The sequence below is a fragment of the Phaseolus vulgaris genome, chromosome 2, assembly GCF_051622355.1.
Source record: "Phaseolus vulgaris cultivar YP4 chromosome 2, ASM5162235v1, whole genome shotgun sequence".
Classification (NCBI taxonomy): Eukaryota; Viridiplantae; Streptophyta; class Magnoliopsida; order Fabales; family Fabaceae; genus Phaseolus; species Phaseolus vulgaris.
Window position 1 is genome coordinate 45,290,550 of NC_143499.1, and position 22,071 is coordinate 45,312,620.

The 22,071-nt window shown below is 30.1% G+C and overlaps 1 protein-coding gene across 1 annotated transcript; it reads right to left on the minus strand.

Annotated features, from left to right (window-relative positions):
• Positions 1-11,692: 11,692 nt before the first annotated feature.
• LOC150029193 (serine/threonine-protein kinase SRK2A) lies at positions 11,693-15,785 on the minus strand. The gene is made up of 9 exons (XM_090299021.1): positions 14,969-15,785; positions 14,371-14,445; positions 14,172-14,273; positions 14,029-14,082; positions 13,841-13,933; positions 13,665-13,757; positions 13,262-13,366; positions 13,073-13,171; positions 11,693-12,286 (listed from the first exon to the last, which is right to left on the minus strand). Exons 1-9 carry the CDS (start codon positions 15,086-15,088, stop codon positions 11,957-11,959), a joined length of 1,071 nt encoding a protein of 356 aa, XP_090155147.1. The 5' UTR covers positions 15,089-15,785; the 3' UTR covers positions 11,693-11,956.
• Positions 15,786-22,071: the final 6,286 nt, after the last annotated feature.

Consider the following 22,071-nt stretch of genomic DNA (forward strand, 5'->3'; position numbering starts at 1 on the left):
ATTCCTATTAGATATATAATAATCTAATTTGAATATATAATTCTAGAATTTGATATAATTTGGATTGGTCAATCAATTGAAAGATTCCCTAAAAGAATGATACTTCTTAAAATTAGATACTCGTTCTTTTTTCAATTGCAAAATCTATCTAGTTGTAACACTTTAAAAAAATTATTTGAAAATAAAAGAAGAAATAGGGCGAATAAGTATGTGAATACCTTTCCATTAGTCCTTCCCCTGTGTTCTTATCCGAACGGATAAAGAATTGTAGGAGTGAAATATTCATATAATTCGAAAAAGGAAGTACACATATGTATTTCTATCTTTTTAGGATTAAACAAAAGGATTAGCAAATAAAAGTGCTAATGCTACAACCAGCCCGTAAATTGTTAAAGCTTCCATAAAAGCCAGACTAAGTAATAAAGTACCCCGTATTTTTCCCTCTGCCTCTGGTTGTCGTGCAATCCCCTCTACAGCTTGCCCTGCGGCAGTGCCTTGACCAACCCCAGGTCCAATAGAAGCAAGTCCTACGGCCAATCCAGCAGCAATAACAGAAGCGGCAGAAATAATTGGATTCATGAGAATTTCCTCGTAACCTAAATATAAAAGAAAGAAATAGTTAATGATATAATCAACCAATAAATTCTGACTTCATTTTTCAATTACCAAGACTTTTTCAGTTAAAGTAATGAAGAATTGAATAATAAGAATTACAAATTGAAGATAATAGTTATTGAACAAATTATTTCGAGATTTCTTTTTTCGTCGCGAATTACGTAGTTTTTGGGGTGAATCTGTATAATTTTTGTTCTTCTCTTACCTTAAGGAATCATTCTTTGAATTCTTCGTTTTTTTTAGAAAATGGATTTAGTCATTTCATTTTCAATTCACAATTCGAGCGGAAATGCAAGGGCTTTGCTTTTCTATCCCTATAGAAATTTACAGTAATAGCGAGGTCTTTTTAGATAGAAAAGATTAGTTATTTCAGATATAAGGTTAGTTCATATAAAACTAGTTCATCTAGAATATCATATCACATATACATAGGTTTCTTCTATGCTGTAAACTCATTTTCTTTGTGTTTTATATTCAATCGAATTTGAAATTCATTCTTTCTTTGAAACCTCAAAAACAAAGAAAAATTTCTCTTATAGTGATCAGACTCTATACACCCAGCTTCACCCCCTCACTTCTACTTTTTTTTTATCATGTTTTTTTTTCAGCCCCCTCCCCTCTTTTCTTATTATCTTATCCCATATGGATACAATCAAGCTAAAGAAATTCGTTAGATTTCATTCATGTTTCAAATAAATATTGGAATTTGGGTGATCTAAATGTTTTTAATTCTTTTTTGATCAATCCTTGAATTGAATGTGAATCGAACTAGAATCTACTTCTAGCTATGAATTTTTTTTCGAATATCCAATATATACTAATATATACTAATCGAATAGATCTATCTATATCTATCTATATATCTATAGATAGATAGATGTTTACTTAGTAGATTCTATTGAGCCACAATAGATATGTGGCAAGCTAAACAAAAAAGACTATTTTTTAGAAAACTAGTCAATGATGGCCTTCAATGGATTCACCTATATAAGCCGCAGCTAAAGTAGCAAAAATGAGAGCTTGAATACCGCTTGTAAATAATCCAAGGAACATCACAGGTATAGGAACTACTAAAGGTACTAAAGAAACAAGAACAACAACTACTAATTCATCAGCTAATATATTTCCGAAAAGTCGAAAACTAAGGGATAAGGGTTTTGTGAAATCTTCTAATATGTTAATCGGTAAAAGGATTGGAGTTGGTTGGATGTATTTACTAAAATAAGCTAATCCTTTTTTTGAAAGACCCGCATAGAAATATGCAACTGATGTAAGTAAAGCTAATGCAACGGTAGTATTTATATCATTTGTAGGTGCAGCTAATTCCCCATGAGGTAATTGTATGATTTTCCAAGGGAAAAGAGCCCCTGACCAATTAGAAACAAAAATAAATAGAAACAAAGTTCCAATAAAAGGAACCCACGGACCATATTCTTCTCCAATCTGAGTTTTGCTCACGTCTCGAATGAATTCAAGAACATATTCAAAGAAATTCTGACCGAAAGCGGGAATGGTTTGCAGATTTCGAATAACTAGAAAGGCTGAAACCAATAAGATAGCAATTACAACCCAAGAAGTAATAAGTACTTGGGCATGTACTAGGAAACCCCCTATTTGCCAATAGAAATGTTGACCTACTTCCACAGCAGATATATCGTATAATCTTTTTAATGTGTTGATAGAGCATAATAAAACATTCATATTGTCCTGTCCTCTAAAATAAGAACTTGAAAAAAGGGAATTATTTTTATTCAAACATCTCCTTTCCTTTTTGATTTGTCTACTTTCATTTTTGATTTTGAATACCGATACTAATTACATAAAATTTTTGTTTGTTTTCTATTTTATTTTTCATTTTTGTGCAATTTCTTACTAGTATAGTAAGCGATTACATAAATCTATGAACCCCTCGAAGCAATTTCAATAATTTTTTATCTTATTATTAATCAAGAATTTCGTATAGATCTAGAACGACCCTCACAAATTGCAAAAACTAATTTGTTCAGAATGAATCGAATTGAGGCTATAGCATCATCATTAGCTGGAATTGAAATATCAGCGAGGTCCGGGTCACTATTTGTATCAATTAAACAAATTGTTGGAATTTCCAAAGTGATACATTCTCGAAGAGCCGTATATTCTTCTTGTTGATCGATGATTATTACAATATCAGGTAACCCCTTCATATATTTAATGCCGCCAAGATATGTTTCCAATTGAGCTAAATGTCTCTTCAATATAGCGGCATCTTTTTTTGGAAAACAATCGAATCTCCCCGTCTTTTGTTGCATTCTCAAGTCCCTGAACTTTTGAAGTCGTGTTTTTGTAGTATACCAATTGGTTAACATACCGCCGAGCCATTTTTTATTAACATAATGACACCGAGCTCTTATTGCAGCCCGCGCTACTGAATCAGCTGCTTTTTTTTTTGTACCAACAATTAAGAATTGTTTTCCCCCACTTGCGGCATGAAAAACTAAATCACAAGATTCTGATAAAAACCGAGCAGTTCTAATAAGATTTGTAATATGAATACCCTTACGATTTGCAGATATATAAGGTGACATTTTAGGATTCCATTTTCTAGTACCGTGGCCAAAATGAACTCCAGCTTCCATCATCTCTTCCAAAATTATGTTCCAATATCTTTTTGTCATTTATATTTATCCCCACACTTTTCTTTCATTTCCAAATAGAAATTAGATCAATTTTTGGAAATGAAACAAAGAGACCCAGTATATTTAAATAGAAATAAATAAGTGTTCCGAAGGAACCTTCTCTTCTACTGAAAATAGGTCGTTGATAAAAAAAAGATCGGGCCATTTTTTCTATTTCATTGAATATGATTCTTTTATTTATTATGTTTCTTTTATTATACAAAATAGATACAAAAGAAAGTGACCGGAAATGAATACGACTTTAAGAATCATTATTTTAGGAATTCTTAAATCCTAGATTGCTTTGATATATCATATCAATTCTTTTTTTTGTTTCCGAGGTAATCTTGTTATATTGCCTTTGCTTTGAACGGTATATTATTCTTTTGAATCCGGTACCAACTGGCATCATTCCCCCTAAAACAACGTTCTCTTTCAGACCTTTCAACCAATCTATGCGACCCCGGAGAGCGGCTTTTGATAAAACTCTAGCAGTTTCTTGAAAACTTGCTTCAGATATGAAACTTTGAGTATTTAAAGATGTTTTTGTTATCCCCAATAATAGAACTCGGTAGCAAATCGACTCTTCTAAGGAACGCCCAGCTCGTTCGGCCCGCAACAATCCAATTAGTTCACCGGGCAAAAAAACATTAGACATTCCATCTTCTGAAACCAATACTTTTGATGTTATTTGACGCACAATAATTTCTATATGTCTATTATGAATGTGAACTCCCTGGGATCGATAAACTTTTTGAATTTGATTAACCAAAGAAATACGACTTTGCGCTATAGTTAGCTCAGCACTAATGAAGAATCCCCAAGGAATGCCAAGAATTCTTGTTATACGCCCATTCCAAGTACCTACTCTCTTTTCTAGGTTTATTGATATTGAATCAATCGAACGAACTTCTAATACCTGTTCTACTTTTGGAAGACCTTGTGTTATATCACCCGATCTCGATTTTTGATATATAAATGTAACTAATATATCTCCTTCAGAAAGTATTTCTCCATAATGGCCATGAACAGTTGTTCCAGGAGTCGCCAAATAAGGGTTAGCCGATCTTATTCCTACAGAATCCATTTGAACAGTGAGAATTTGACCCGATTTAAGGTGTGGTGCATTTTTCATTTGAACTATACATACATTTTCGCAAATAAATTGACCAAGACTTATTATTGGAAACGTTTTTTTTTCACAAGAATTATGATGGAAAAAATGCCAATTCAAATAGAATGGATTTAAAAGGATGTTACTAGATATATCAGGTTTATAAATTCTCTCGTTTTCGTCTATTAAATAATATTTGAATACTTGAAAAGTTTCTTTTAATTTGTCAAGTTGCCCATTTTTATTTATCGAGATCTGATTATGAGTAATTAAAAGGTAAAAATCCAAATTGGCAACTTGAAGGGCTATTCCTAAAGGACCTAACGAATTCTTAATTGGAATCAGAGGATCTCTTTGAATTGGATTCATTTCTTCTTTGTAATATTTTCCATCGTGGAATGATCGTATTTGAAAACAATTCGATGATGACAAAATTATCAAAGATCGGCATTTATCATTTCTATTCAACAACATATGAATAGTTCCATGATTTTGACTAAGTGATTGTTGAACTTTTTCCCTCGAATTCATAGAAAAAAATGGATTGATGTTGGTCCAGTCCGACTCATTATCTAAGATAAATCTTGAACCGGACGGATCATTCCTTTTTCTTATATATGAAATATGGGATTTCACTAAGGCAATTTTTAAAAAATATCTAACCAAACCATTTATACTTAGTTCAACAAAAGAAGCATGTCCTTTTTCGATAGAAGAAACTTTTTTGTCTTGATCCCAATTTAAGACTAAACAAGTCCGAACTAGTTGAATACTTGTATTAGAAATTCCCCGAATTGATTTTCCATTTCCAGAAAGAATATAATTAATAACTTGAAGTTCCAGATTATCTCTTTCTTGTAACATATCTTGGGAAAAAAATTTGATTAATTTGATCCTATCTGCTATTTCATATAAAATTACCGGTCGAACCAAAACAAAATACTTTTTTTTCGTAATTGTGATCCATTGGGCATAGATCCAATTTTTCATTTTTTTTTTTGATCCTTTTGAATTTTTTTTTACCGTTCTCGGTGGTATCAACATGGCACTGTGTCGGGATATCTTATCCATTTCTCCGGGAAAGTAGATATTCCCGGAAAATATTTTTAATTGAATCTTTTTTTTTTTCTTCTCCAATCGGACCAACCCGCTTACTTGACTTCTTATATTTACAGTGATTGGTGTATCTACTTCAACGATACTATTGTTCCGTACCATTATGGAAGAAAATTCTGGTAAAATATACACTTCTTCGGGAATGAAAAAAAATTGATCTACTTTCATTTGGTATTTTGTCTTAAATTCTTTAACTCCAGGATACTCGATTACAAAATCCTCTTTTTTTAAAATGTAATTGATATCAATAGTCCTATATTTAGTAATTCCCGAGCTCTGTGTTCGGTATTGAGGATCATCAAAATAAGCAAAAATACTATTTCTACGAAAAAGACCGTTGATTGGTATTTCAATCGAGATACTGGAAGCTAACATTAGTGCTTTGTCTCGTTCTTGAATCGATTGGAATTGAAATGGAATAATGAATCGATTTCTCCGCCTCTTTGCTAATAAATCCGTAGTATCATGAAAAATAGCAGGATGTGTAAAATGACAATGATCTATACATATGATTTGATTAATTATTGAATAATCTGAAATCCTTCTTTCTTTTTTCTCAGAAGGATTGAAATGAAACAATTTATGTCTGATTTTATTATTACTTGCTAAATGGTTACAAATATCTCTTTCTCCTGTAGAAAGAGAATGAATGTTCAATTGATCTTGATCTTTTCGGGTTGAAAAAGAGACTGAACCGGACCTGTCTGATTTTCCTGATAAAATCCATAAATGACTTGTTTTTGGTAAGATATGGACATTACTATATTTAAATTCTGATGCATGATACACATTGGTACTCCAATGCATTTCTCCTTCTAAGTCAGAATAAACATGTTTTCGTACTTTTTCTTTGAAATTAAACGTGTATGTTCCTGCCAAAATCTCGGCAATCACTTGTTCTGATTTTACATATTGATTATTTTGAACTAATAGAAAACTTTTTGGTGGAATAGTCACATTATGTATAATGTCACCATTTTCAATACTAACATACAAGTCTATATAACATAGAAAGGCAGGATGTCCGTGACGTGTACGTGTAGGATGAACCAAATCCTCATTGAATTTAATTTTTCCATTATAAGGTGCTCGCACCTGTTCTGCAGTACCCCCTGTGAATACTCCGCCAGTATGAAAAGTTCTTAATGTTAATTGAGTGCCCGGTTCTCCAATGGATTGGCCCGCAATAATACCCACAGCTTCTCCTAATTCCACCAAGTGACCTTGAGTAGGACTTTGGCCATAACACAATCGACAGATCCAAGATGTATTCCTACAGGTAAAAGGAGTTCGTATAGATATTGGTTGTGTTTGAAAGGTTTTAAATTGATTGAAAAGTCCAATTCCAATATCTTGATTTCTAACGGCAATGCATCGTGAACCTCTGTATATATCGTCTGCTAATACACGACCAATTAATGTTTGTGTCCAAGTACTTTCCGGCATCATTTCATTCTGGGTATTCACTGAAATTCCTCGAATGGTACCACAATCTGTTCGACGTATAACAATATGTTGAACCACTTCAACAAGTCTACGTGTAAGATATCCAGCATCTGATGTTCGTACAGCAGTATCTACAACCCCTTTACGAGCTCCATAGCAAGAAATTATATATTCTGTTAAAGAGAGCCCTTCGCGTAAATTGCTTTGAATAGGTAAATCAATCATTTGTCCTTGTGGATCCGACATTAATCCTCTCATACCTACTAATTGGTGTACTTGAGATGCATTTCCTCTAGCTCCCGAAAAGGACATTATATGGACTGGATTAAAAGGATCGGTCATTCTAAAATTAGGATTCATTTCTTGTCGAAAATATTCACTCGTAGCATACCATATCTCAATGGATTGGCGTAATTTTTCTACCGCATGTACATTTCCATAATGATGCTGTTTTTCCAAAATCAAATTTTGGTGTTCAGCATCTCGGACTAGCCATCCTTTAGAAGGTATTGTTAAAAGGTCATCAATTCCTAATGAAATGGATGTAGCCGTAGCTTGGCGGAATCCCAGAGTCTTGACTTGATCCAGGATATGTGATGTATATGCCATTCCGAAGTGATCTATTAATCTGCTAATAAGTCGTTTAATGGCAGTTCCACCTATCACTTTATTGTGAAACATTAGATTGGTCCGTTCTGCCATAAGTACCTCCCTATTCCACTCAGTGGGATTGATTCAGTTCAACAATGGGTTTGAGTCAATGATTGAAAAACTGCCTTTTCTTTATCTTAATTTGTGTATAAATTGAAAAAGTTAAAAACTAGGCTCCTTGTAAAATCATGAAGACCTGAATTTACACCGGTATCATCAATTTGTTTATCTTAGATACAACCGTCTCTATGATTAGATATCATATGAATAGGCCCGGCAAAAACCTTGTACAGCTTCTTCGATTTCTCGATAAAAAGAAATATGACCTACATTGGTTCGAATGTATATAGAACGCATTTGTTTTTTTATACTTCTTACTACTAGATAATGCCCATAAATTTCATGATAGGTACCTAAAGATTCATAGTGAACTTCGATAGGAACTTCTCTTGACGAAATAATGCGTAGATCTAGTCGCCACCGGAGCCACAAAGGACTATCGAAGGTTATTCTTTTCTGTTGATAAGCTCCAATTGCATCATAGGAATTACAAAAAAAAGGTTCTTTTTTTTTCGTATACTTATAGTTATTATTTGGAATTCTTTCATTTTTCAAATTTCTGCAATTCCGTGGATTATACCTATTTGAATAAATACCTCGACGATTCCCACTCGTTAATATGTAAAGTCCAATAAGCATATCTTGAGTTGGTACGGAAATTGGATCCGCGATAGCTGGAGACAAGAGGTTCGTATGAGAAAACATAAGTAAACGAGCTTCTGCTTGAGCTTCTAAAGATAAAGGCACATGAACAGCCATTTGATCGCCATCAAAGTCTGCATTGAATCCCTTACAAACTAATGGATGCAAACAAATAGCACGCCCCTCTACTAAAATGGGTTGGAATGCCTGTATACCTAATCTATGCAGAGTAGGTGCTCTATTTAGCAATACGGGATGTCCCTGCATAACTTCTTGAAGTATTTCCCATACAATCGGTTCTTTTTGCCGAATTTTACTCTTAGCAATTCCTATGTTCGAAGCAAAATGTTTTCGAATTAGACCACGAATTAGAAATGTCTGGAAAAGTTCTATTGCTATTTCGCCGGGCAATCCACATCTATGTAATGAAAGTGATGGACCTACGATAATGACAGAACGACCCGAATAATCAACTCGTTTCCCAAGTAGGGTCTCGCGAAATCTTCCCTCTTTGCCCTCGATTATATCAGAAAATGATTTGTAAACCTTATTATGACCGTCCCTCATCGGCTGTCCGCGGATTCCATTATCAAGAAGTGTATCCACGGCTTCTTGTACCAATTTCTCCTGACATATTACTAATTCTCCTGGAGTAGATCTACTTGTTGTTAATAGATCGATAAGAGTATTATTCCGATAGATAACTCTTCTATATAATTCATTAATATCCGAGCTCATTAATTTACCCCCATCTACTTGAATAATCGGTCTCAATTCGGGAGGAAGAACTGGTAAGAGACATAAAACCATCCATTCTGGTTCTATATTTGTTCGGATAAAATGCTTAGCTAATTCTATACGTCGAACCAAAAAATTCTTTCTTCTTCCAACTTTTCGATCTTCCCATTCGTTTTCATTGTCCGGGGATCCCTCTTTCCCTAATTCTTTCCATTCTATCAACGAATAATCCATAATAATTCTCAAATCCAGATCGGCTAATTGTTCTCGGATAGCAACAGCTCCGCTTGAAATTTCTCGATTTCGAAATATATCAAAACCTCGGGTAGTAAAAAAAAGTGGTATGCTGTGTTTCCAAGATTGGATTTCATATTCGAATGAACCTCGTAATCGTAAGAAAGTGGGTTTTTTAACTACGGGTCTAGCAAACGAAAAATTTAGATAGGATCCAATCCAATAAGATCTCCCCCTTTGAAAATCGGACGTGAAGGTTTCCTCTCATCCGGCTCAAGTATTTATACAAAATAAAAAAAGGAAAGGTTTTTCATTTTCAAATTCTAAAAAAAAAAACTCTAATCTAAAAAAAAAGGTTTACTCTTGACTCAAGTTCTCAATAAATACCAATTAACATTTCAGTGACGGATTCTTTTTTTCTTATTGATTTTCTTAATTATTTATCCAATTCTCTTTGAAGACCGAAAAGTAAGATTCTTGAGTAGTCTACCCCCCTTCGAATGCGGAATCTCCTTCAATTTATTAATGAAAAAAAAAGAAAATTAAATAAAGGAGTATTCCCAAATTCATAAGAGATTTATTTGTCTATGTATCATTGCATTCGATCTTTTAGGTCCAAACGCCGCCTCGATAGTTATGTCAGGCTGTCCTTAAGCCTATAAGCGATATATAGACTTTAGCAACCACGATATATTGACTTATTTGGAACATTATTTCAGTTCTTTATAAAAAAAAGATGGATGGAATAGCTAATTCTACAAGACAAAAGATTGATTTTTTTTCACGAGGTGGGTAGAGTTAGAAATTTCTATTTCTAATTTCATCTTTTTTTTGTTACTGAATTGACCCTAGACCAATTCCCTTTTTATTAGGGAGTATTCAATACATCCATAATTCTGAGTTTCATGTTATTCAGCCCAAGAGACATGTCAGATTCAGGGCATCCCAATTAACTGAAATGACAGTTTCTTATTTGGAATCTGTACAATAAAAATTTTGATCAAATCACACATCGCCATATACTAGACTTTCTAATTCTTTTAGAGGTTTATCTAAAAGATTTGCAATATAACTAGGAAGACGTTTCAAATACCATTAGACATGCCAGTTTTATATAGCCCATTTGATATCTACGTATTCGAGAATCTATAAATTCTACTCCGCATTGTTCACAAAATTTTGGATCGTCCTTTTTATCTCTGATTACTCGATAATTTCCACAAGCACAAATCCCACTTTTGATAGGCCCAAAAATTCTTTCACAAAATAATCCATCTTTTTCAGGTTTATTGGTTTTATAATGAAAAGTATAGGGTTTTGTTACCTCCCCCACTATTCATCATGCCATGTCACATGAAAAGGTTTACTAATAAGATTTTAGTAAGGGTGACGAAAAAATCAAAATTATCAAACTCAATCTATAATTATTCAAATTCGTATTCCTGTAAATAGATTTATCTCAAATCTAAATCTATATTTTTGAATTTTAAATCCAATCTATTTAACTAGATTTTAATTAGATAGATTGGATAATATTTTGGATTTTAAAAATTAAAAATCAAGATATGTCTCGATTGTTTCAAATTATGAAATGATAGGTTGAGTCAAATCCAAGTAAGATAGCATTAGGTCAGACTCAGATCAAGTTGAGCATATTTAGACACAAATAGAGTTGAGTTGGCCTAAGTCGAATATAGTCATAGTCAATTTAGACTCAAATCCAATTTAAACCTAGATTGAGCCCAGTCAGCTCAGACTCTAGATAAGAGTCAGTCTAAGCCATGATCAATGTTAATGGAAATCACAATAATCTTCACACTTGTTTATACATTCATGTCAATGGCCAAAGCATATTCAACCCTTATAAAGGAGACAACTTTTGTTAGGATTATCTCTTAATTAACATTTTTGGATGTCTTATAATGTTATCATCACATCACAATCTTACACAATCCTTAACGTGCACAATAAAGTCTTACATAAACTACTAAGCACGCTACTTTCTCATGTGTTATCACTATGTTGGTTCACTCAATAATTGGGATGTTGAAATATCTCAGCAGATATTTATGCCATCTCCTTCAAAGTTCAGAATCAACACCTAGCGCACCTCAGAAAGGACCCAGGTGAGGAGGGAAACATTTTTGTTACAGCCCTTATATTGTTTGGAAAATTTTAAAGTATTAAGAATTCTTGAAAGGTGACTGAGATTTAACTGAAAGCTTTATTAATGACATTGTAAAGTTTAGTCCAATGGTAATTATTTTGAAAAAACTGTTTTGACCATCTACTATGAGTAGATGGTTAAAATCATTTTCTGACTTGAGCCAGTTCATCCACTTTCTGTGATATAAGACTCTCAAAGTAAGCCAAAACCGAGTATAAGAACTTAAGGCACAAAAGATGGTTGAGGTCATTGTTTGCTGCAATATAAAAGCATTTTAAATTTAACTAGCTGGGTTATAAATGGATGAGTAATTTGAAAGTTATCAGACAACTACTGTTCTCATACACGGCTTCCAAGGTGATACAGGTAATACTAATACATTACATGGACAGTGCAACAAGTTAGACTGCCTCGCTGGTTTATAGTAGTTATTATAAATTATAGTACACATAAAAATAGGTGACTTCTAGCATAAAAAAAATAATACTTTAACCAAGAACACAAGAATTGTACTGCTTAACTGATCTGAAATTCTCCACTTGCATGAACTTCTTTGACCCTCTTGTCATACTCATCTTCTTCATCCTCCTCTTCCTCCACATCTTCTTCCCCTTCGTCTTCTTCCCCTTCGTCTTCTTCGCCTTCCCAGCCAAAACCTTTCACAGGCCTGGATACTGGAGGAGGGTCCCTTGCTTCTCCCACAATTTTCATTATCTCCTCCACACTTTGAACAGAAAAGCTTGGGTTGCCTCTCTGGTAATAGACAGCTTGAGCTGATTCAGTTAGCTCTCTTGGAAGATTCTTTAAAAACCATGGGTGGTTCTTAATTTCCTTGAGGGAGATTCTCTGCAAACAATAGAGTGAACCAGGTGTTGCAGTTAGCTTGATGTAAACTAGATATTGACTCCTTATATCAAATTTAGTCAATTGTACATTCAAAAGCATATCAAAACTGGTGAATGAAGTGAAGACAACATTAACTTAGTAAAGAATAGGGATTCAATATCTAGATGTAAAAACCATACAAATAATTTAATTAATAAGGACTGAGTGGAATATAGGTAAATTCTAAACATCATCTTAAACTTTTACAACCCATAGCCAGCAAAGTCACTCTCTGGAATTGTATTAGTACATGGCACCAAAATTTCGAAAAGAAAATGCCATTAGTTCTTCATAAAATATGATAAGATTTCTGTTCAAATTGTATAAGTCTCAATTTTGCATTGTCCCTGACCTCTGACATAAACCTAAGCAAGACAATATGGAAAACAGTGCAGAGGAGAGAAAAAAACACCAAAATCAAGTTGTTCTAGTTTAACAAATGGAAAATTTTGATCTTTACCAATCAACTAAACAAGAGGGTAGCAGATGATGATTAAAGAATAGGGGTTGGGTGTAGAACTTCCCAATAGGTATAGCTTTCAGTCAACAGGGTTTATTTCACCAGCTTGATTATTTCTAATAGACATAATGATCCGCAAGGGTTACAGAGTCAACAAAATAACATAAGTATAATTCAGGAATGTAATAGAGATACGAAGGATACATATATGATATAAACACACACGATAGTTTGTCCAAGTTGAAATGTAGGAAGAAAACGTAAGTTACTTGAAAATTATAACATACCCTTAATGGATTTGCTACAAATATACGAGAAAGGAGGTGTCTGCAGTCTTGAGATATGTGAACATAATCAGGGATTTTGTATTGAACAGCCATTATTCGCTGCAGGCGAGGACAGGAAATATGGGTAAGACAATGAAAATATAACATGAAAGAGTATCAGAATCAGTATTAAAAGTGATGGTATAATACCTGAATTGTTTTCCTGAAATTCCTAGGGTCATCCTGATCCTCAAAAGGATAAGCTCCAACCAGCATGACATAAAGAGTCACGCCACATGACCATACATCAGCCAACTAAAACAATTTTTAGAATAGAACATTAAATAGATTCATTAATATATTGGTTATAATAGATACATATATAAAGACTTTTCCAGGTAGCATGGTCAAAGGAACAAAGCTACAAAATAAGGGACATGCAAGGTGTAAGAGGAAATGAAAAAAAAAATCTCCCCTCTCCCTATTCAAATAAAACCAATGACTGGTATGCAGCAGGCAGAAAGATGAAGTTAACATCCTACAACACAGACACATATACAAAGATGTAGGGAACTATTAAGAACCAATTATTTGTAGACTGTAGAGTACATACCTTGCCATCATACTCCCTCCTGGAAAGAACCTCTGGTGCTATATAAGCTGGAGTTCCAACAGTTGATTTGGGTCGTGAATGAAGCAGAGATGACTAAACCAAAAATCAGAAACGTTCAGATTTATGAAGGCTAACGTGCATATTATTAGAACTTTGAAACTTAATTATTCTAATACCTTGGAATAGCCAAAGTCACAAATTTTCAAGCGGGGTGCAGGGCTTCCATCTAAAAGTGTGTTTTCTAACTTCAAATCTCTGTGGCAAATTTGCTGAAAAAAAAGGAGTAAAATCATAGGTTCTCACTTTGTATATTTCTGAGTGCAGAAAGTTCAATAATATTTCAAGAACTTGAGAATTCTTATACCATGGCATGACAGTAGTGCACACCAGAAATAAGCTGCTGAAAGAAGTATCTAGCCTGCACAATCAAAGGGGAAAATAAATGAGACATGGATACAAGTAAAGGCACAGAGGGTGTGAAGGAAATCCCAAGAGGAAGATATCAACCTCATCTTCACTGAACCTGCCAGCATTGCATATCCTCTCAAAGAGCTCTCCTCCAGCTGCATACTCCATCACTATGGCTAAATGAGTGGGGGTCAAAACCACCTACAAAACCAAAATGCGATTTAAATGAGAAAATAATTTTATTAAATAAAGTACTCAATAACAAGTAATCCAACATGTTAACAGCTAAAATCCTTGCCTCCTTGAAGCGAATTATATTGGGATGCCGAAGGGATCTGTGGTTGATAATCTCTCTTGCCACATTCTCGTCAATCTGGAATTGCAGGAGGGGTGAATAAAACTTTTAGAAGCCAACACAATAGCTTTCAATAACATATATAAAAAATAAAAACAACAAACAAATAAAAGGATATGAGCCTCTCCATCTAGTCCTCTTGGTTTTACAGAAGAATGAATACAAGCCATGCTTTGGATTTGCCAACTCAGATTTAGTGAAAGAAAGATCAGTTCATAATTATAATCAGTAATCACAATCAACTATCTCCGGGAAACAGCTACTCCTCATTTAAAAACAAAATATTTAATAATTGTATTTTCCATCCCCTCCAACATTTCTTTCAATCACGCGTGATGAAATTGTGGCCAAAAAAAACATGTAACACCTTTCCTAGATTTTTCACTTTTCACAAATCAGAGCTCCAACCTCACAAGCCCTTCATTTATCATCATTTCACATGCAAAACGTGAGAGAAATAACAAATCTGAAGATTGAAGAAATGAAAAACAAAATATAAAATTGAATTATACTTTTTTTGAAAAGAAAGAAAGAAAGAAACCTTTTGGCCACGCTCGATGTATTTCATGGCGACAAGCTCCTTGGTCTCCTTGTTCCTCATGAGCCTGGCCACCCCAAAATTCCCAGCTCCCAAATCCTTGACAGCCTCATACTTTTCCATAATCAAATCCCTCAACTCAACCAAAGATGCTACCTGTTATTATGGTTACGAATGGAAGAAAGGGGGTTCAACCTTGAAACTTGAAACTCAAAGGGGGCATGCAAGACCCTTGTAGAATCACAACACCATTTTACACTCTGATCAAAAGGGTTATATAAAGGTCGTCTCTTTCACTGAAAAAAACGGTTCTTTTTCCACACACACACATACAATAATGTGTAATATATGTAGAGAGAGAGAGAGAGAGAGAGAAAGAGAGAGAGAGAGATGGGTGGGAATGAAGAATTATTTAGAGCGGGATAGAAGAAAGTGCACGTGGGAGAGTGAGAAAAAAAACATTAGAAAATTGGGGTAGGATGGGATCTAATGAATGAAGAAGAAGAAGATGAAGGAAAACCAGCTTGAATCCAGTGAATTAGTGTGTACCCTTTTGTTTTGGTTTTTGATTTGAGTTGTGAAACTGAGAATTGAGATTGGAAATTTGGAATTGGTATTTGGAATGGGATCTCTTACAACGCCGATGCTGTAGGGGACAAGACAGAGACTCCTTTCTCTTCATTCCTCAATCTCCTTTGTCGTTTTCACAAGCTACCTTCTCTTCTTCTTTTTTTTCTTTTTTTATTATTTTAATTTAACTGTTTCTTTCTTTCTTTCTCTCTTTCTTTCACTCCCTTATTAATAAATCTAGCAATGCCAACACCGCGTATATAAATGTTAGGTTATGCGTAAATCTTTTCTCCACCTATCTTCTATTCATTTTTATAAGCTTCTACTTTTTTAAATCCAAATAAGGTACAATAATTATACATTATTTTTCTTATGTTTAAATTTATTATGAAATATCGTTTTCCTAAGCTGCTTAAAGTTACTAGGACCACTTATGAAATTATGATTATTTTTTTAAAAGATTTAAAATAACATTATTATTTATTCATTAATTTATAACAATATATAATGAATATACACATTTCATGTATCTAGTTTACTCATTAATAAATTAATAAATGATATTACAAATATTATCCTTTAAATGTTGAGAGTAAAAACACACTGGTACTACAATGTGATTATTTATGGTAGTGTTTTGTAGAATTGATGACTTAATATTGAATAAAAGTGTTATTAGGGAACTTATTTTTACCAAATTATATAGCTTTCTGACATTAAATATTTTGTTTAGTATTTTTCTCAAACTGATGCCAGACTCAATTTAAATTTAGTGATATATTTTTAGGATAAAATCAATTTGAACTTTTGCAGTCTTAGTCTACTTTTATTTTAATTTAAATCGTATCTCTTTTATCTATTCATGTATAATTAAAGACAATATTTATTTTACGAAGAGTAATGATATCATTGTTTAAAAATATGTATTGTAAAAATATGTAAATTCGTCGTGAATAATAAAATTATATATTATTAGATTTCATGTATATTATACCTGCTCTGAAAAATATTCATGCTATGCATAAAAACCTGTTCATATCATTATATTTAATCATATTGAAAATAATAAAAAAAGTATGCTAAAATACTAACATAATAAATAAGAGGTTAAAATACTAAAAAACGAGTTGAGAACTTAAGTTAAAATGGTTGATAAAACCAGTTAATTAACTAGTTGAAAGTTATAAAATAAATAAATAAAATATAATTAATTATTGAATTAAAATTTAATATGTGATAACAATTTGTGGTTTATGTTTTACTGTTACATATTTTTAAATTATGAATTTATATTTTTTAGTTTATTTAATTTTTTATAATCTAAATTCTAATATAAACAAAATTTTCAAATAAAATTTATATAATAATTTATTCTTTACAATAATTTAAAATGTTATCACTTTACGATACATAAATATTTTATTAAAAGTCCAATAAATAATTGAATAATTAAAATAAAGGCAGTAAGTAAACTTAAGATTAAATTAATAATCTAAAAAATGTAACAGTAAAACATAAACCACAAATTGTTATCATATACATCATTAAAAATATCTATTATTTTTTTAAAAAAGTAAAATGGTAAAATATAAGTTTTAAATCTGTAAATGAGTTTGAAACGGTGACGTACGTATTTTTATTTAAATAAATGAAAATTTATTAAAAACTTTCACCAAACCAAATACTAATAAAATAATTTTATTAAAAAATTTAGCTAGCAATCTCAGTCATAGATAGAATGGATTTTGTTTTGTTGACTTTTAATTCGCTCATACCTACGGCTATTAATACAAGAAACAACTGTTACAAATTAACGTCACTGACCCCTGACCACCGTTAAATAATTAATGAATGTTTGGTTAATGGTCAAAGGATCATAGTACAAAAACAACATGTCCTGGTAAACGGTGTTGGAAAACTAAAAACTTTTTTAATTCAAAACAAATATTTTTTAGAAATAAATAATCTATTCACTAACAATGTAAAAAAAGTTATACAAGATCATGCAATAAAAAATGTTGCATATAATAAATTTATTGATTTTTATAGTTATTACCAGAAGATCATAAATATTATAATCTTTATTAATTAATACTGTAAAATAACGTTATTGTACTGTGACTATGCATGAAAATTAAAGTCCTCCTCTTAACTTACTTGAAAAATATCATATTCAAATACAAATAAATTGTCAAAATTGACACTGCTGGTAGACAATGACAGCAAAACTTTATAAATAAAACAGTTGATATTTCAAACAATAATAATTTCATTGTGTAATTCATTAATTAAAAATATTAATTACTTTATGTTTTGAATTATTATAAGGAAGAGTTTAAGAACATTAGCAAAAGAAAGTAACATGCTTCATTAGTTAAAATGGTAACGTCTAAAAACTTCATAATGAAATATTTTTCAGATATTATGTATTAAAATTATGAGTAATAAATATTTTATTATTTTAATATAACATATAAATAATAATAATAATAATAAATTATATACATGTATGATAATAATAGTGATATATATTAATTAAAAAATTAAAAAGGATGAGATATGTCTGTGCAAGGTGGCAGGCCTTATCTTTTGTACACCTCTTTAAAGATATTATCTATTTACAATAAATTGAAACCAAAACACATAATGAAAATATTAATTGAAATCAAGGAGGTAATCATTTACAGAGTTTCTATAACTACCAGTGTCCTTAAACTCAGATCATCAGTTACTAAGATAAGAAAAATAAGATATTTTATTATTATTATTATTTATTTTATGCTATTTTATTGTGTGGGGTGTTTTTCATCTCATTTTATTAAATTAATATATACAGTATAATATATTACCTCTGGATATTATTTGACAAATACAACTATAATATTTAAAATTTAAAATTATTAAGATTTATATTTTGAAGTAAATATTATATATATACATACGTGTACTATACGCATGTATACTTATATAAAATAAATATAAATATATATGTATACATCTAAACGTGTTACACGATAAAAAAAAATTATATACATGTATATGTATTCATACATATTTATTTATGTATATATATATATATATATTATTATGATATAAAATTAAGTGCATATACAAAATATATATATATATATATTCAATTAATAAAAAAATATATTTAAATTATAAATTAAGAAAAAGAAAATTAATAATAGGTCCATTCAAATTTAAATTAATTTGTAGTTTGAGAATATAATATCTAATATCTAATTTTATATTACTTAATTTATTTTTATGATATTTGTTTTTATTTTTATGTTTTTCTCCTTCATGTAAATGATAATATATATATATATATATATATAATTAGATGTGAATAGATGGTCTTGTATACATCGAACGATTATTATTCTTATATTCAATTTTTATCTTCTCTCTGACTATTTTTATTTCTTATTAAATACCGGACTTATATTGTATTTTGTAATGATAGTTCTAATTTTAGACAGAAAAAAATATTTTTTTTTTAATATTATAATTCAAATTTTGTTTTATTTTATTGAAATGAATATAGTATGTGGCACAGGTGAAGTGCTAGTACATATGTATAGTTAAAAGATGAATAGATGATCTATTATCCATCAAACAATTATCTCTCATAATACAATCTAAATTTCTATATATGGAGTGTAAAGTTCTACAACAATACAATACTTTTTAGCAAAATATATCTAACGTGTTTATGAGTATCACTTTCATTATCCCTGCTATATTCACTCATATCAATTCCTTGTACATCATACTTTTAAAATATGTACATGTGTGTTTTTTTTATAAAGAGAGTATGTATTAATATATAATTGTTGCTAGATTCTTATAAAGTGTTTGTTTACATAAATAAATAAGGATGTATAAAATACTTAACTAGTAGTTATGTTTTATTTTAAATGTAATTTAAGGCCTGCAAAAATAGATATTAAATATTTTTAAATATAAATAATACTTTTATAGTATTTTTTCTTAATTAGTACGAAGTGTTTTATATAGACTGACAAATTTTTAGTTATTTTTAAACTAAAAAACTTTTGCTGAAAAAAAGGGAAACTAAACATTTTTTAATGACAAATGTACTACTACTGACTCTTTAACCAGAAAAAATTATATATAATTTTTTTCTCAATTTAACATTATTAACTTAAGAAAATTATTATTAGCATAATTTTTAATCTGCAGAATGTGTAAAAGTCCTTTAAATACGCGAGTAAAGACTAAGTTATTTCAATAATAATTAAAAAATAATTTCACCATTATCTTTTTAGTCAAACAGGTTATTCAATTCTAAAATAATACACCCATATTTAAACTTTGTAATTTACATAATTTACATAATGAAGAGAAGAAAGATATTATTAAAAAATAGTGATTTACGTAACTAATATCTTCCGTATATATATTAACAGTATAAATTTTAAATATAATTGAATAAAAATATAAAGTTTTTGGTTATAATTAAGATTTATTAATAAAAACAAAATAAATGTTGGTCGTGTAGAAAACGCGTTGACTAATTGGAAGTAGGGACATGCCATCCCGACTTTTGTGGCGTCGGCCATACACAGCCAGCCGACAAAGGGCGCCACCGTCGCTTCGTTTTCATTTGCCAACGCACCCTCTTTTCCGTCACGCATGTAATTTAAATTTAAAAAATATATTAATCACATGATCCATAAATATATTATTCTAGGTTTAGAATAGAAAAATTGTCATAAAACATATGTATATATCATTTAAAACAAGCAAATTTCATAGATCTAATTGTTAAATTAATTATTTCTGAAATTTACTTATTTTTTAAAGTTAACTTTTATATTTGGATGAACATTTAATTATCTATAAAATATAATTATAATACATTTTAATTCAAAAACAAACTAAACATAAGTTATCTAAAATAAAAATAAATATCATTTGATTTGTTCTAACCTCTTAGGTAAGTAAACTTATAAAACTTTAATTACATGAAAAAATATATAAAGTATTAATATTCAGTTTTGTCTTATTAAATATAATATAAAATTTTATTGAGTTTCTTGCTTCTTCTAACATTTAATCTTTATTCTTTGAATATTAAATTAAGTTTAAGTCAACTATAATCATGTTAATTAGTTGATAGTAACATATTTTACAAATTCTTTATTAGTATGTCATGTGGAATATTAATGTTTGACTAATTTTAGTATTTTTTTAAACAAATTTTGACTAGATGAATCATGATAAGTTTAACATATTTAATTAATATTTTTTTTTAATGTGTAAAAAATCCTTATCACCTAAAGGTTTAATCTTTGTGTTTTAAACACTAAATAAATTCATGAAATTTGTATAATACAAACTTCATATCATATTAGATTTGTAACATTGAGTAGATATAATAATCTAAATTGATAATCATTAAGTAAATCTTACTAATACATATTTACGTTAAATAGTTTAATTAAACATAAAATGAATTTTCGTATAAAAAAATATTGTTTAAGTAAAAATAACTTAGAAAGAAGTTGCTTTCTACCATGTTTCTGCTTAAATGATGATATTTTGTTAAAATATCACTTAAACAAAGAAAGTGTCACTTATATAAAACTATAATCAAGTTGATTTAAGCTCTTAATTTCATGAGAAAATATTGTTCAAAAATTAGTACATGTTAATATGTCTTAGTATTTAAAATACCAATTATATTTTTTTATGTAAAAACTATAACAAAAAATAAAAATATCTTTAAAATTTGAAAACAAATATTACCATGTAGATAAAGTTTTCTCATGATATTAAAGAAATAGTTAAAGTTTTAATTGATTAATAATATAAGTATACATTCAAATTAATCAATCTCTCTCTCTCTCTATATATATATATATTAATTGTCACTTAGTATGTACAAAATTTATTTATTAGTTTTGAAATATTTATCTTTCTCATTTTCTTAAAAAAATTAGTTCCTCTAAAATTAAAAAAATATATTTTAATCCCCACAGACTAAATTTAAAATATTAAAAAGGATTTTTTAAGTTTATAATTTAAGACACAAGGATTAAGATTTAAGGTTTCAAAACATTTTAATGTTTTAAAATTAGTTCTAGAGACTAAAATATATATTTTTAATTTTGAAAAAAAAAATTATTTTTTAATTAAAAACTGAAAGAATAATTATTTTGTTCTTAAGTGGATATTAACAAAAGTCTCATTTAGTTATATAAAGCATGAAATAATAGGATACTGCTCAAATGAGGAGTTGATTTGAATGTATAATTTGACTAGTGTTTTTATGAAAAAGTAAAATTTTAACCTAATTATAAAAACCTGCAAATATATACCGAAAGTAATTAAAAAAACTTATCATTAACATTTATTCTATAAAATATTTTCCTCAAATAAAGTTTATACCATTTTAAATAACAAATAAAAGAAGATGAATATGAGAAAAACAACCTTTGTAGTTTTGAATATATGCCCAACAAGGTCACACGTTTACAGCACATGCAAGTGTCAGTCATGTGTCA